This window comes from Setaria italica, chromosome VI, assembly GCF_000263155.2.
Source record: "Setaria italica strain Yugu1 chromosome VI, Setaria_italica_v2.0, whole genome shotgun sequence".
Classification (NCBI taxonomy): Eukaryota; Viridiplantae; Streptophyta; class Magnoliopsida; order Poales; family Poaceae; genus Setaria; species Setaria italica.
In genome coordinates, this window is record NC_028455.1 from 5,011,916 (window position 1) to 5,027,022 (window position 15,107).

Sequence of the window (15,107 nt, forward strand, 5' to 3'; positions counted from 1 at the left end):
GCCCTCAGGAGTCAGGAGCCCAATTTTGTGTGTTCTTCAGCCTCCTTTCCCGCAGGAGAGAGAAAGAGAGCTCTAGAGAGAGAGGCTCCCAAATCGATCTTCTTCCCAACCACGAATCCATCTTCTTCTCTGCGAGCGGCGGCGAATCTGAGAGCCCCTCGCCGAGCGGAGGCGAATCTGAGAGCCCCTCGCCGAGCGGAGGCGGCGAGTCCGTGATGGTCGCCCGCCGGCGGGCGCGGACATGCACCATCGCCCCGCTTCCTCCGCCGTCGCCGCCGAGTCGTCGCTGCCCCTCTCCCCCGCCGACGGCTTCCTCTGCGGTACCCGTCGCTCCCAATACCCTCCTCCCGTCTGCATCCTCGCTCCTCCTCTGGGGATTTCCGTCGAGCGCCTCGCTTTCCTTCCTGATTTCCGACTGTTTATCGGGGCCTGTGGTGAACTGTGCAGTGAAGGACGGCGTGGACGGGATGATCAAGTACGTCGCCAACGAGCCCTCCGTCGGGCTCTACTTCGTCCAGCAACACTCCCGGGCGTCCATGCCCATCCTCCTCGATGTCAAGGTTCGCTGCCTGGCCTCCCTCTGTTCTCCAATCTGCTCCCTGTATAATAATTAGCAGTGGTAACGATGATGGCTTTGTCCATGTTGAGTTGTGCTTTGGAGATTAAACATTCGTGTTGTTTTACTGGTGGCAATTCAGCTTTGGAGTCGCATATCATCCTAAGCAATGGTTGAAATTAGAATTTAACTGCAAACAAGTTGAAAAGGATTGATTTTTTTTTTTGTGTGTGTTTTTGCTGAATTACTGACGAAGTAGCTAGTAGTAATTGATTAGGGTGTGCATATTTAGCAGCTTGTTAGTTAGTTGCATTGTGGAATTGAGTTAATATATATCCTTGCAAGATTACTATGATACTGCTCAAGTAGTCAAATGCTTGGTCTATTCTAATTTCTTGCTGTTTCATATCAATTTGGTTCCAGTAGTTTGGATATAGTCAAGATTTAATTTTGTGCTTGATTAACAACTAGGTTTCCAGTGATGTACGGTTGCAGGATATAGTTTGATGAAAATTTAATGGCTACATGGAACAGAACAGCATAAATTTGATGCCACTTTTACGCAATATCATTTAAATTAATCACCTAGTGTGTAATGCAATTTTCTGTAACAAACAAAGTAATATTTCTCTAGCTGCTGGTAATCTTCTGAGCCATCTAATGATGTTATCAGCTCTTGTTAGTCGGTGCTACAAACCAAGATGATGGATTAAACGATATTTTTCTGTACAGTTCTAACAGAGTTTTGTTTTTCTCACCAGGGTAAACTTGTGGAAAAGACTCATGAGGTAACACTGCACACAGAAGACATGGAGGATTCAATTTGTGCCGTGAGATCCATGGCTGATTTTGGACTTCCACTTGCTGATGATATGATCAAGGACATAAATAGATCGCTGCAAATAATGTCAAAGACCCAACCAAAGAGAGGGTACAGATATACTAATTCTTGGGAACTTTATTTATTTTTACAATCATCGTCTTTAAAATATGCTGAACTTTTTGGTTCACTTTTTATGGTTATAGAAGCCCAGCCTTTTTGCCTTCTTCATTCAAGAACAGTCCAATTTGATATGTTATGTATGTACCCTGAAGTTAATTAAGATTGCTTGTCATTTACCTGAGCTCTATAGTTAGGTTCGAAACTCAGATCTTGCTTCATGGCACCAACAAACCACTATGGAACTTTGCTTGACAAACCCATATTCCCTTGTTGTATGTATTACATCTGTTCTGAACACCATTTTGTATGGTTGGTTTTAAGGCAAAACTTTCATTGCATTCAGGTTGATCCAGAACCCCAGTTGGGGTTTCCAATCAGGGAAAAGCTCAGGAACATGGGAGGAGTTGGGTGCTACCAATGGAAGTAGCAGCCGGAACTACCTCTCTTCAATGTTCAACACCGCCAAGCAGAAGGCGTCCAGTCTCAGGTGGCCACAGCCTGATTTTACAACAAAAGATGACAGTAGTGAGAATTCAGCAACATCTGCTGCCCCAGAATCATCCCAAGCTGATGGACAAGGTGCATCAATGCCAGATACAGAAAGGGATGAGGTCCCCATTTCAAGTCGACTGTCAGATGGTACATCCCCTACGAACAAGGGCTTGCCTGCTACTGATATTGCCGAAACGGTGGAGACTTACAATAAGTTCAAAGAAGAACAAGAACTGAAACTTCAGGAGTGGCTTAGAGAGTCTGAAAAAGCTGAAGATAATAGAGACTGAGTCTGTTATAAGACAACTCCTTCAGTTCTGCGACATTGTTAGAGCATAACAAGGCGTCTCCATTTCCGAATTCAGTAAACTCCCAGTAAAAACAGAGAACATGGTACTTTTCATGAGACAGCTTGATGAGTACAGATGCTGGAATACTGTAATTTGCGAGATCCTTTTTGTCATATTGATCGTGAAATTTAATGGTCATCAGTGTACTCTGAAACAGCCTGAAGAACATAGCATTTTTGCCTAACACGATTACACCTGTACTGCTAGTGTCGACTGTCGAGTGAGATATGCTTGTGAAACAGCCTGAATATACTTGCATCAAGAAAAGGGGTGTCTATATTAGTCGGATCTCATTGCAGGCTGAGATAATGAACGAAGTTTTTCCACCCTGTACATGTTCTCTGCGTGTTCTTGTGACTAAATGAGGTTATATAAATACTTGACGTTCTAGACATGTCCTGGTAAAACATTTGGAAAACTGTTTTTCAGTAACTTATAAAATAGCAAGTCTGGAAACATAAAAATCATGTTTGTATATTTGCTTTGAAAAACCACTTTACCAATCTTGCAAATTTGTTAGATTTTATAAAATATATTGTAATAGAAAATTTGTTAGATTTTACAAATACATATCTAACAGAAAATAGTGTGTTAAAGTTGCTGCATCCTTAATGCTCAGAAAAGCATAAAAACGTAGGTAGTATTTCCATTCTAAATTATAGTTCACGTTAGGTTTATGCTTAGGGGGCGTTTCTTCCACTGTCTTATTTTTGAGAAAAAATCAGAACAACAAAATTTGAAACACAAAAAAGTTGAATAAAAATTTTGGAAAAAAAGAAAAAAGAAAAAAATCAGCCTCACACCGTCGCCGCCACCGGGGAAGCTCCCCTCGACCTAGCGTTAGCGCTCCCAGCAAAAGGAGCTCGTCGTGGAGGCCCTGGCGCCGCGGCTCCCCGTGAGGGAGCTCGCCGCCACCGCTCCCCATCGCACTCATGGGTGACGCTCGCTAGATTCCGACGGAGGTTAACCGGTGGGGCCCACCCACGTGCATGCGCAACGGAGAGAAAAGAAAAGAAGACTCGTGCATGCGTGTCGTCGACCGGACGGAGAGAAAACAGCGGTCGCCTGTAAAGTCACTGTCGCGGCTTTTGTCATGTTTTTTGTTGTACGGGTAACCTGAGGCCGACTGAATAACATCCCTATTTGATATGTTTCTCCTAGCCACGCTTGGATTTTAATCTAAGCGAAAATTTTCTTGCTTCTCGTAGTTCAAATCTCTGAAGCAGCTTACCATATAAGCGAGAATCGAGAATCGGTGGAAATAAGCAAAGTGTTTGGTAGGATTCCCATTTATTTCTACCGATAAGCCGCTTATGAGCGGAAATAAACGGGGTCAACACCTGCTTCTGTGGTGCCGATGGCATTGCCAGCCAATAATCTGGTTGATACTTGGTGCATTAAGCGATACAATGCTCCCAGCAGAAACTTTCCAAGAGGGAAATTGCAACCCTGGAATAATTGTTCCGCAAAGCATAGCATATTGGCTGTTTGGCTGCGGGTGGATCCGCAGTATACGAATCGCCACATATTCAAGAAAAGTGCATGCTCTCTGTCAGTGACTGTGCCGGATAATTTGCTGTAAGAGTTGATATCTCCCTACCAGCCACTTTGACCCTCAGAATCCATCTTGTGAGAAGGCTTGTGTCTCAATTTGAAGGATTGATTGAAGTGGTAATGTTCAGACCTGTTAGCATATATACATCCAACAAACTTGGGACATCGACCCATGACCAAACAGAAACACATTCATTGCATCGGATCACAAATACGAAGCAGCTACCAACAAAGCTTCATTCTTTTCTATTTCAGCAAGTGACAATATGATGCAATGGCCAACCCTGGATTCTTTCCATTCTGTTCCCTTCTTCGGCGATATGCGAAGGTACCATGTTCTCCAAACTGAGGTCTTGCTCGGCCATGAACGGAAGACACCACTCCAGTCGGCCAGATTCATTGAGGCGTGTTTGTACATAATTCTTTGGGTCTCGGCGTTGATAAATTCGGTTGGGTCCTCATTGCCCATGGGGCCAAGAAAATATGCCGCTGGTGTATTAGCTATTATTGGGATCAAAAGGTTGTTTTTAAGTTCCTACATTAAGGACTATAGCGATTACTTAAAGAAAAGACTAAGAATGCGACCGCTAGATCAGATCTAAATTGACAAACAATAATACGTCATACTTCAGGGATGGAGGAGAGGGTCGCCATTGATGAGACCTTAGGTGTGGAGTCAGCAGCATCAGAGAAAGTAAAGAGGTGATGTAGATCGCAACAAATGATCGCCGGATGCGCGAGGGAGCTTTTTTGAGTTCTTGGTTTGTGGCGGTGAGAGGCTCCGTTAGCTCGGTGGAGAAGACGAAGGGGAGCAGCAGCTATATAATAAATTATTGCCAGTTCAATCCTAAAAATCGAGAAATTACTATCGCAGAACCAAGAGAAAAAGGATCATAATTGCGGCAATGACTATTTTGCCATGGAATGCTTGGGACCTGTGAGGGTGCTGACAATAGAAAGAATTGTAGAACATAATATTATATTCCTAAATTGGGGGCATGTGTTGGGGGCATGTGTTGATATAGGTTTTTGACCGGAGTTAACCAATGAAGATAAGGTTCCGAGAGCCGATGGGATCGGAGGAAGAGTCCACGAGGAGCGCAGCGTCTTCATCAAATAAAGGAAATCGTAAAGATTTACTTTAGTAGATTTAAAATAATTGTAACAGTTCATGTCCGATTAGGACATTAACTTGCTCTACGTATAAATTAATATAAGCTAGGACATTGTACCAGAACAATCATCAATTCATCGATAAAAAATTTTTTAGCTTCACGACTCCAAACCCTAGGAGTAGTTGTTGTATGGTTTACTCATCGTAATTCCAATTCCATCCAGAAGAAACAAACTCAGTCATGGATGCGGTGATCACGAGATCCAAGAGGCAGCGGCTGGAGGAGGAATCCCGCCGGCAGCAACAGCGACCACCTCCGGCACCCAGAGGAGAGGAAGGCGACGCACAGCGGCTCGATCTGATCCGGCGCCTCCCGGACGACGTCCTCGGCGCCGTCATCACGCTGCTGCCCGCCACCGACGGCGCCCGCACCCAGATCCTCTCCCGCCGGTGGCGCCCGCTCTGGCGCTCCGCGCCCCTCAACCTCGAGGCCAAGAACCTCGCGGCCGCTCAGGCCATCCTCGGCAGCCACCATGGCGGCCCCGGCCGTCGCTTCTCCCTCACCTGCTGTTCCGACCGCACCGACGGTTACCCGGTGATCAACGACGACATGCTCCGGCCACCCGGCCTCGACGGGCTCCAGGAGTTTTGCCTCCGGCTGCACTTCTCCTTCCCCATCGCTGTGGCTCTGAAAAACGGCCGCCGGAATCCGGCGACGGCGCCGCTGTCCGTGTTCCGCTTCTCGGCGACCCTGCGCGTGCTCACCATCATCTGCTTTGACCATGGCGGACTTGAGTTCCCCGCGGAGTCCGCCGCCGCCTGCGGCACGCTCGGTTTCCCGCGCCTCGAGCAACTGACGCTCAGTGGCGTCAGCATCTCGGAGTGCACTCTCCATGGCATCCTGTCCAGATGCCTTGTCCTGCAGAGCTTGCTGCTGCAGGACAACCTCGGTTATCGTCGTCTCCGGATCAGCTCCTCGACGCTCCGGAGCCTCGGTGTATCGGATCTTCTCAGCCGAGAAAGAATGCTCGAAGAAGTCATCATTGAGGATGCTCCACTGTTGGCAAGTATCATCACAGATGGTCTAACGTGCGTGCGGGGCCTGAAGATCCGAGTTATCCAGGCACCCAAACTGAAGGTACTTGGATATCTTGGTGATAGAGTCAATGAACCTATGCTCGGAAGCATGATTTTCAAGGTATCTGCAGCCACGTACAGCCTAGGGATTTCCATGTATTCCCTTAGCTTATTTTTTATACGCTGTCTCTCTCGTTGCATTGCTCCCTCATATGCTTCAGTTTCATGTTCGTTTCAGAATATGAAGTTGGTTAGCCTGCCTCAGGCAATGCGTACCGTCAAGATTTTAGCCCTCAAAGTTGCTTCTGATAATCTGGATGCTGTTATCGACTTCTTGACATGGTTTCCATGCGTGGCGAAGCTGCACATGGTGCTGATGCTTTAGCTGTTGTTAAACCCGATTGCGCAGCTGCCAGAATTACATGGTGACATTTATTAATTTGCTCCCATCCTCCCCTGTCTTTTTTCAGTTATTCAGCTCTGGCAACAGCTGGAAGGATGTATGGGGGAAGTCCAACAATGCGAGGGACCTTGTTTCGCTTGAACATCTCAAGACGTTGGAGTTGATAAGTTACCGGGCCTGCACGTCAGAAGTGGGCTTAATCAGATTCTTTCTCTCAAATGCTAGAGTGCTAGAATCCCTGAAGGTTTTAGCTGATCGTCGCGTAGTATGCGATGTGGACTGGATTCCAAGGCAGCACAAGAGGCTACGTCGTATAGGCACAGCTGCTTCTCAAGGGGTTAAAATCTGCTTGGAGCCTGAGCCTATTCATCAGCCGTCTAGTTACGAACCCATGAACCACGTCCATAATTTAGCGCTGGATGACCCCTTTGGCATATAACGTCATGCAGATGCCTAAATGATGATTTGAGTTGAAGAGGTTCACTAGCCTACTAGAGTCTCTCTAGGTGCGTGTGGAAGACAATCCTTTCTATTTTGTTTAACTGTGTTCATCGTCGATTTATCAGTTACTAGATAGGCTATATGGATTTATCAGGTGGTAGTTAACTGATTTATTGGTTAGCCAATAATGATTATTTTGTCATTGCGGAAATGTTCCAGGATCCATTTTTTGATTCTTGTGTTAATGCAAACAAGTTTTGCTTCATCGTGGCATGAGTAGTGTATGTGTGTTAAGCTGCAAATTGCAAGTCTGCAGCATTTGGGCTCCAGGAGGCGTGTTGGGACAATTTTGAGCAGCAGAGCTCTTGCAAGCATTGATTCAAAATTTGGCATATCTTTAGTTAATCTATACATGCTTCCTACATGCATGGCAGGCGCGTGAAATCGAAGAAAGTTTCAGCCGATGGAAATTTCAGGCGCCCGCTCCAATGGCTAAGAGACCGAGGTTGTCGCTAGGAGGGTGTTCGGTAAACAAACTAGAAGTCTAAACTTTTTTTTTATGAAACAGGAGGGTTTTATCCCTGCTGGTTATATATTAAAGGAAATAAAAGTACAAAAATAAATACAAAGCAGTTTGTAACTAAGATACAAAGAAGGTTAAGAAGAAAATCATGAAGATTACAACGTAAGCTCTAGCCATTCAACCATTGATTGTTTCCAGGCCTCTTTAACTCTATGCAGAACTAAAGCAAAAATAGTCTTAAAGCGCGTGATGGCCCCTTGAGTTGTTGGTGGTATACCACGAAAGATTGAATCGTTTCTTGCCATCCATATGCACCAGCTCATGATTATGATAATTTCCATGAAGAAGGGAACTTGAAGCTGAGTTTTGAAGGTAGTCATAATGGAATAAGGATCCAGTTGTAAGTCTGCATAAAGGCCTAAATGTATCCAACAGTCTTGAGCAAACGGGCATTCCAGCAGAAGATGGAAGAGTGTCTCAATTTTGTTGTGGTGATAGAGGACACAGTTATATGAAGGCATAGCTATATGTTTTCGCCGCATGATATCTCTTGTTCTAAGTCTATCTTTCAAAACCAACCAAAAGAAGACTTTGTGTTTCTTTTGACATCGCGACTTCCATAGCCAATCATACACTGGATGAATGCTCCTATGTCCAATGAGGGACTTATATGCCTTTGATGAAGAGAAGTTTGCATTACCCTAGATATATACCCAAAAGTCCGGATCATGCGAAAGGTCTAATCTTTCTAGGTCTTCGGCAAGATGAATCAATTGATTATACGCTTGTGTCGTCAAGGGCAAAAAGAAGAGTTGCTGTAAGTCTGTGATCGAGTAAGCTCGCTTCAAAGATAAATTTTTATCCCGAACAAAAGAAAAGAGATGCGGGTACACATGTGTTGGCACCTAATTATTCCATAAATCATGCCATAAGAAGCAAGTACTGCCATCCTTCACTACCACTGAGGCTATTCCTTTGAATTTGTCCAAGAGTTTAATGATGTCACGCCACCAGAAGGATCCTTTAGATACAGTGCCTGGCAGTTTACCATTCCCATAGTATTTTTCCCATATGAGATGGACCCACGGGATATCTGCTTTATTATAGAATTTATGTAGGAATTTAAGCAACAAAGCTTCATTTTGTGTCTGCAAATTCAGGACACCTAGGCCACCTTCCTTTTTTGGTAAAATCACCATGTCCCATGCTGCTTTAGGCGGTTTTTTGTTATTGATGTCTGATCCTCTCCAAAAGCAGTGCTTTCTGTATTTATCCACTTGTTTATATACTGACTTAGGTAGCAGTAAGGTACTCATGTGAAACATCGGCAGGGCAGTGAATATTGAGTTTGTTAATTGCAATCTCCCCGCTTCAGATAGTAGATTTGAGGTGGACAACAATCTTCTTTCACACCGAGTCACCATAGGGAGAAATTCCTCAATTCTTGGCTTTGTCAATCCAAGTGGTAGTCCCAAGTATGTGAAAGGCATTTTCCCTATTGAACAACCAAAAGTCTGAGCTAACTATTGTATCCTTTCCTCTGAGATATTAATTGGCACCATCATGGATTTGTTAAAGTTTACCTTCAGCCCAGTTGAGGTGGCAAAGGACTGTAAAAGATTTTTTAGGTGAAGCAGTTGCAATGGACATCCTTCCATAATAATAAGTGTGTCATCAGCATATTGTATTATTGGAAAGTCCTGATTGTGATTAATCTGAATTGGCAGTTGCAAGTGTCCCTGCTCCTTCGCATTATTGAGTACTGACTGTAGCAGATCTGCCCCAAGAACAAAAAGAAGTGGAGATAGAGGATCTCCCTGCCTAACTCCCCTTTTACAAGTGAATCTTTTTCCTGGAACTCCATTCAGTAAGATGGATGAAGTCCCTGAATTGAAGATTTGTTTCATCCATTTGATCCATCGTGGTCCAAAACCTTTATGCTTCATAATGTCTAGCATTGCATTGTGCTCAATGCGATCAAAAGCCTTTTCAAAATCCAATTTCAGAATAACAATTTCTTTTCTTGACTTATGATATAAGTGAAGGTATTCAAAAGCCCAAGCAAGGCAGTCTTGGATGGTTCTTGTTTTAATAAAGCCATATTGATTGGTATGCACTAACCTTGTTATTGCCCCCTGCAATCTATTAGCAAGTAATTTTGTGATCAACTTGACTGAATTATTCAACAGAGATATAGGCCTATAGTCTGAAACAGTTGCAGCTCCATCCACTTTAGCAATTAGCGTAATGTAGGAGCCATTAATACTTTGTAGGCATAAATTTGCTTCATGGAAGGCTTGGCAAAGAGCATAGAAGTCTTGCTTGATAACAGGCCATGCTTTTTTGATAAAGTCAGTATTGAACCCGTGGGCCTGGGGACTTGTCATTTGGCAGAGAGTTAATGACTGCATCAATTTCTTCCGTAGAGAAGGGTATTTCCAGGCTGAATAAGTCATCGTCCACGTGTATTAACTGATGTAAATCAAAATCCATTGGTTGAGGATTAGAAGTTCCCAATCTTTCTTTACAAGCCTCCCAGAGAATGGATTCCTTGTTCTTGTGGCTGGTTTGAGGAATACCGTTAGTATCCTCAATGGATCTGATAAAGTTCTTTTTGTGCTTAATTGTTGCATTGACATGAAAGAATTTTGTGGATTCATCTCCAAATTTTACCCACTTAATGGCTCCACGCTGCTTCCAATATGTGTTTTGCTGTCTTAGGAGAGATTGCAAATGTTGTTGTAGGATGTCTTTGAAATTCCATTCAATTAACAGCAGATCTCTGCATTCCTCTATTCGTTCCAAGAAGGATAAAATAAGCTTCACATTGGAGATGACTGTTTTCAGGCTGGATAGTTGAGCTTGCCAAGCTTTGAGCACCCTTCTGAGATTTTTGAACTTGCCAGTAATAATCTTAGCTTTATCTGTTGTCTGTACAGGGATCGACCATCCATGTTTAATAATGTCCATAACGTGATCATGCTAAAGCCAATGATTTTCAAAGTGAAAAACTTTCCCTCTCGGTATGTCTGTTCCAAAGGTTATAATACATGGCGTGTGGTCCGAAGTCTCCATCACAAGAGGGTAAGCAAAAGTGTTAGGGTAGGATGAAGCCCAGGATGGGGTGACAAAAAACCAGTCTAGCCTCTCCAGCAAGGGTGATTGTTGTTTATTTGATTTGAAAGGGATCTCAACAAGACCAAGACAGCTAATAGCTTCATTGAACAAGAGCATATCTGCAACATTTCCTCCTGGTTTATTTCTATCCGCTGGACTTCTCATAAGATTGAAGTCCCCTAAAAGCAACCAATCAACATTATCGGGCATCTGAATATGTTTTAGCCAGTGGATAAAGTCCCGTTTCCTTTCAGTCAAACAAGGACCATAGACATTTGTAAGTACCCATTCATTATCAGACAGAGTGGACAAAAATTTCACTGACAAGGCATACTCATTAGAGAAAACTAGTTCCCCATCAAAAAGTTTTGATTTCCATATGATTGCTATACCCCCTGAAGCACCCACAGAAGACCGGTATTCAAACTCATCGAATACTCGGGGGCAAAATTTTCTGATATAATTATTGTCAAGATGCTCTCTCTTAGTTTCTTGCAAGCATATAACATCACAATTGTTGTCAATAATTTTGTCCCTAATTGAATTCCACTTCTTGTCAGAGTTAATACCTCTGACATTCCAGCACATGACATTCTATAACCATGTATTAGCAGTATGATTCATAGTATATTATGAAAAGAGAGCAACCATAGAGTAGGCAAACATTGCCTGTACCAGTTCTGAGCAAACAAAGGTAAGAGAAGTATCTGAGGATAGACACGAGTTCCAAACATAACCAATGTAAACTAGACATATAACAAAAGAAGGTTCCTGAGCATAAGAGATCAGGAGCAAAAGAGAATGCCACCAGCCCCAGCCAGATTTACTGCTTCTTGGGCTTCTTCTTGTTGCTTCTTGGCGCCTCTTGTGCATCATCAACATCTGCAGCAGATTTCTTCTTGACCAGCTTCCTTGCAACCGAAGTTGTGCCCTTCTTCTTGACTAAAGCAACAGAGGTGAGCTTGGAGGCATCCACCTTACAGAACGATTCACCCAAGTTTCGGATAATCTCCTTTGATAAAGCAGGAGGGGCTGCTGAACAACCAATGCAGTTCTTGTCTTTACAACCAGAACTTTTGAATCCCTGATTGTAGCTTGAATTCCTACTGCTCCTGCGAAGCTCCTCATCATTAACAGTGCAGCCCATATCAACCCTGCATAATGCATTCATGTGATGTGCTTTCTTGAGCAGGGCCTTAGACCAAGGACCAGAGGTAGAAGAGACCTTTTGAATGATCTTTTCTAGTGGTGTAGAAGGTGAATTTGTGATCTCAGAGCCAATGGGGTCATGATCAACTATGTTCTGTTCCAAACCTTCAGGAATGAAAGGAGCAGCTGAAGAGCTTGCAATATCACCATGTAGATTCCCTTCAAACACGATGTCCTTGGATTTGAGCCCCTTACCCTGATTAGAGGAATCCTTGGAAGGACAGTCAAGAGGTTTATCATTTGGACATTTATTGGGTAGGTTGAGTTGTACAGCCGGCTCTGAATGGAGGAATGGCATAGCTGGTAAGATAAAAAGTTCTTGGCCCAGACGAAGCTCATAGGGTTCAGAAGTTGAGCCATAAAAAAATGAGACCATGCCAGGGGGACTTGTACCTGAGAGTCTGTCTTGCCTGAAGAAAAGTACTGTGCCCATTGATTATATATTTCTGCAGATGGCTGAAAGGCTTGAGATTGTTTAACCCTCTGCATCTGATAGAAGATAGGATCCTGGTAGGGCCCAAAAGTTTGTACAAAGCCCAAATGCATTGGATTGTTTTGAAGCCCATGGTGTCCTTCCTGAGCTTGGTTTTCTCCCAGAAGCTCATTTTCATTGACCTCATCCTGGACCATGTGTAGGGGCTGACCATCATTCTGGGGAATGAACACATCTACTTGCACATGTTCATTGTTAAAGTTATGAGGAGGGATGTCATCACTCCCTGAAGAGTCTGTCCCATCAATAATTTGCATATTATCCTCCCTTGGGTCTTCAGCACCCTGATTATCTGATGCCTGTATTAAATTATCAATGCCTCCTAAATCATCATCCACCACCATGTTTAGATCAAAATCCAAACCATTAGGATTAGCATCCTGGACCAAAATATCTTGATTAGCATCATGTGGTGGAACATTCTACTCCTGATTAGCTGGGGGAGCTTGTACAATAGGCACTTCTGGGGGCGGCTAGGGCCCAATAAAAGGGGCATTATTCTATCCTTGAGGCCCCTCTGGCTAGAGACCCCATTGTTGAGCCGGACCATGCGCAGGCACTGCACCATTACCAGCACCTTGAACATTATGGCCAACGGCATTGGAAGGTTGACCATATCCAAAGAAATCAAACTTATGTGGGTCAACTTCCTCAGGAGGTTGGTTTTCATCTTCAGGTCCCACCCCTAACAATCTGTATTGCAGAATTTCACATTGAACAGTCCACGAATTACCTTCAAAGTCTTCTCCCTCTGAACATACTAAGAACCAGGGGATCTCAGTTAAGTTCACTACTCTGACTTTAACAATGACACGAGCTAGATTATTTGGGTCTTCTTCCCAGACTAGCAATCTCCCAAAAACCGCCACTGCTTTTTCTATATCTGATTTTGTCCAATAATCAATATTGAGTCCCAGAAGCATAACCCAAGCCTCACAGTTCATAGTGGTGAGTCTATTGTTCCAACCCCTATTGTGATCCGAAAAAGAGATCCTGTATTGACCATATTGATGCTGACCACCCCCAATGAGAAAATCTTTATCATGCACAAGTGAATCGAACATATGCTGACATATGGACAGGGTTGAATTGAGTGAATAGCAAGACCCTTATAGTTTCGTAGAAAATCATCTAGAAGCTCCCGTATGGACTGAAAAGATACCTAAAGCTGAGGGAGAGGTTCAATCTTTGCAATGGCCACATCACTATGATTCCGGCGTGCTCCACCAAGAACCACCCGTGACATTGGTTTGCGGAAGCCCACCATCTGACGTTGACACCCCCGCGGCATGAAGGGTGCTGGGTTAACGAACTTGTAAGCCATGAATGCTGCTTGGAGGTCAGCCAGAACCAGCGATGGTCCAAAAGAAGACAGAGGATTCTCTTCAGTGCAGTTTTGGGGACAATGCGGGAGGGTAGGGCGAGTAAGGGATGCACTGTTTGCAAATGGCGGTGGAGCTTTTTGCTTAGGCTCCGAGGCCGGGGAGGAAGACGAAGGGACGCCGCCTGGAACCACGCCACTGAGGGGACGTTTCCAAAAAATTGTTTCCTTAGGAGCAGTTGCCGGTATACCCAACAGGGAGAGACCCAACTCTTGAAAATTACCAACTGTCACATCCTTGGCATTGGAGGACCCACTGGTCATAGGGATCACATTCCGAAACCAGGAGCTCACCGGAAAAGATGACCAGTTATCCAGGCATGGTGGCAGAAATGAAGCTGTATCTTTGGAAAGCCCAGGAAAACGTGGACAAAATCTGTAGGTTGCCGCAAAATGGCCCAAGCGAAAACATGAGCCACAATGAATGGGCCTCAAACAAGAAACTCTGGAATGGGTATTAGATAGACATCTAGAGCACTGATTTCGACCCAGTTTCACTCCCCAATTTGTAACCGATGGAGCCGTTGTCATAGGACCCAGGCTACCAATTAAGACAGCCTTAAAAGACTGGCCTGTTGGACCCAAATTAAGGTCTAAATTAATGCCAAGAGAAGACTGATTTGAATTTTGAATCTCCGGTGCTCTCTGTTCATGAACCCGGGTACGCACATCAAGAGAATTGATCCGGTTCCAACGATCACCAGAAAGATCCGAAGCTGAAAAGCGAACATCATGAAACCCTTGTGATGGTGTTGAGCGTTGACGAAACGTAGATCGACCAAGAGGCAAAGAATTGGCTCCAGTTAAAGGTAAAGGAGTCTTCTTAGAGGAAACAGAAATCTAGGGAAAGTGAGTTCCTTGAGAATTTGCTATAACCAATTTGGCGAAGTGCAAACCACGATCATTAAACAAGTTGAAATCCACTTTAAAGATATCACATTGAGAAGATCCCATCTGATAGATGAGGAGCCCAACTTCTTTGCAAGAAACACAAAACTTGAAGATCCAATCTTCCACTTCAGAAACTTGAAAGAGGTCCGTTGATCCTCCAATGACCGATTGGAGGAGAAAGGCCACATTGCTTACAGAAAGCTTGATCTTTGACAAAAAAAGGAAGCCAAGAGCCAAAAACTCGTAGAAGCGGAAGAGGGACGAGCCGAAATCCGAGCACCCAAAAGGGACCGTACCTTGCTGGAGAAATTGAGCCCTGGACGAAGATCCACATTGGATATGTCCATGGAGACGACCAGGAAGAGGAGAAAGGAAGCTCACCGTCCAGGGGGGGTGGACGCCGGGACCGGGTGGTCACCGGCAGGGGGCCGCCTCAGCGCTCATGGCCTCAGCGGGTCGCGACTCTTGCTGCTGTTCCTCCTCCCCAGCCGGCCGCCCAGCGCCCAGCCCTCCTGTCTTCTTCGAAGTCTAAACTTAGCTTGTAACCTCTCCAACAGTATAAC

At 44.4% G+C, this 15,107-nt stretch overlaps 2 protein-coding genes across 2 annotated transcripts; both read left to right on the forward strand.

Annotated features, from left to right (window-relative positions):
- Positions 1-2,667, forward strand: LOC101782193. Its single transcript, XM_004972783.3, has 4 exons — positions 1-320; positions 448-560; positions 1,318-1,487; positions 1,843-2,667. Exons 1-4 carry the CDS (start codon positions 242-244, stop codon positions 2,279-2,281), a joined length of 801 nt encoding a protein of 266 aa, XP_004972840.1. The 5' UTR covers positions 1-241; the 3' UTR covers positions 2,282-2,667.
- A 2,583-nt stretch (positions 2,668-5,250) lies between these two features.
- Positions 5,251-6,471, forward strand: LOC101783567 (putative F-box/LRR-repeat protein At5g02700). Its single transcript, XM_004974374.1, has 2 exons — positions 5,251-6,207; positions 6,325-6,471. Exons 1-2 carry the CDS (start codon positions 5,251-5,253, stop codon positions 6,469-6,471), a joined length of 1,104 nt encoding a protein of 367 aa, XP_004974431.1.
- The last annotated feature ends 8,636 nt before the right edge of the window (positions 6,472-15,107 follow it).

Coding starts and splice junctions, on each gene's coding strand:
- LOC101782193 (XM_004972783.3), top strand. CDS start 242: ATGCACCATCGCCCCGCTTCCTCCGCCGTCGCCGCCGAGTCGTCGCTG. Junction 321..447: donor CGCCGACGGCTTCCTCTGCG/GTACCCGTCGCT, acceptor TGAACTGTGCAG/TGAAGGACGGCGTGGACGGG. Junction 561..1,317: donor CCATCCTCCTCGATGTCAAG/GTTCGCTGCCTG, acceptor TTTTCTCACCAG/GGTAAACTTGTGGAAAAGAC.
- LOC101783567 (XM_004974374.1), top strand. CDS start 5,251: ATGGATGCGGTGATCACGAGATCCAAGAGGCAGCGGCTGGAGGAGGAA. Junction 6,208..6,324: donor TCGGAAGCATGATTTTCAAG/GTATCTGCAGCC, acceptor TGTTCGTTTCAG/AATATGAAGTTGGTTAGCCT.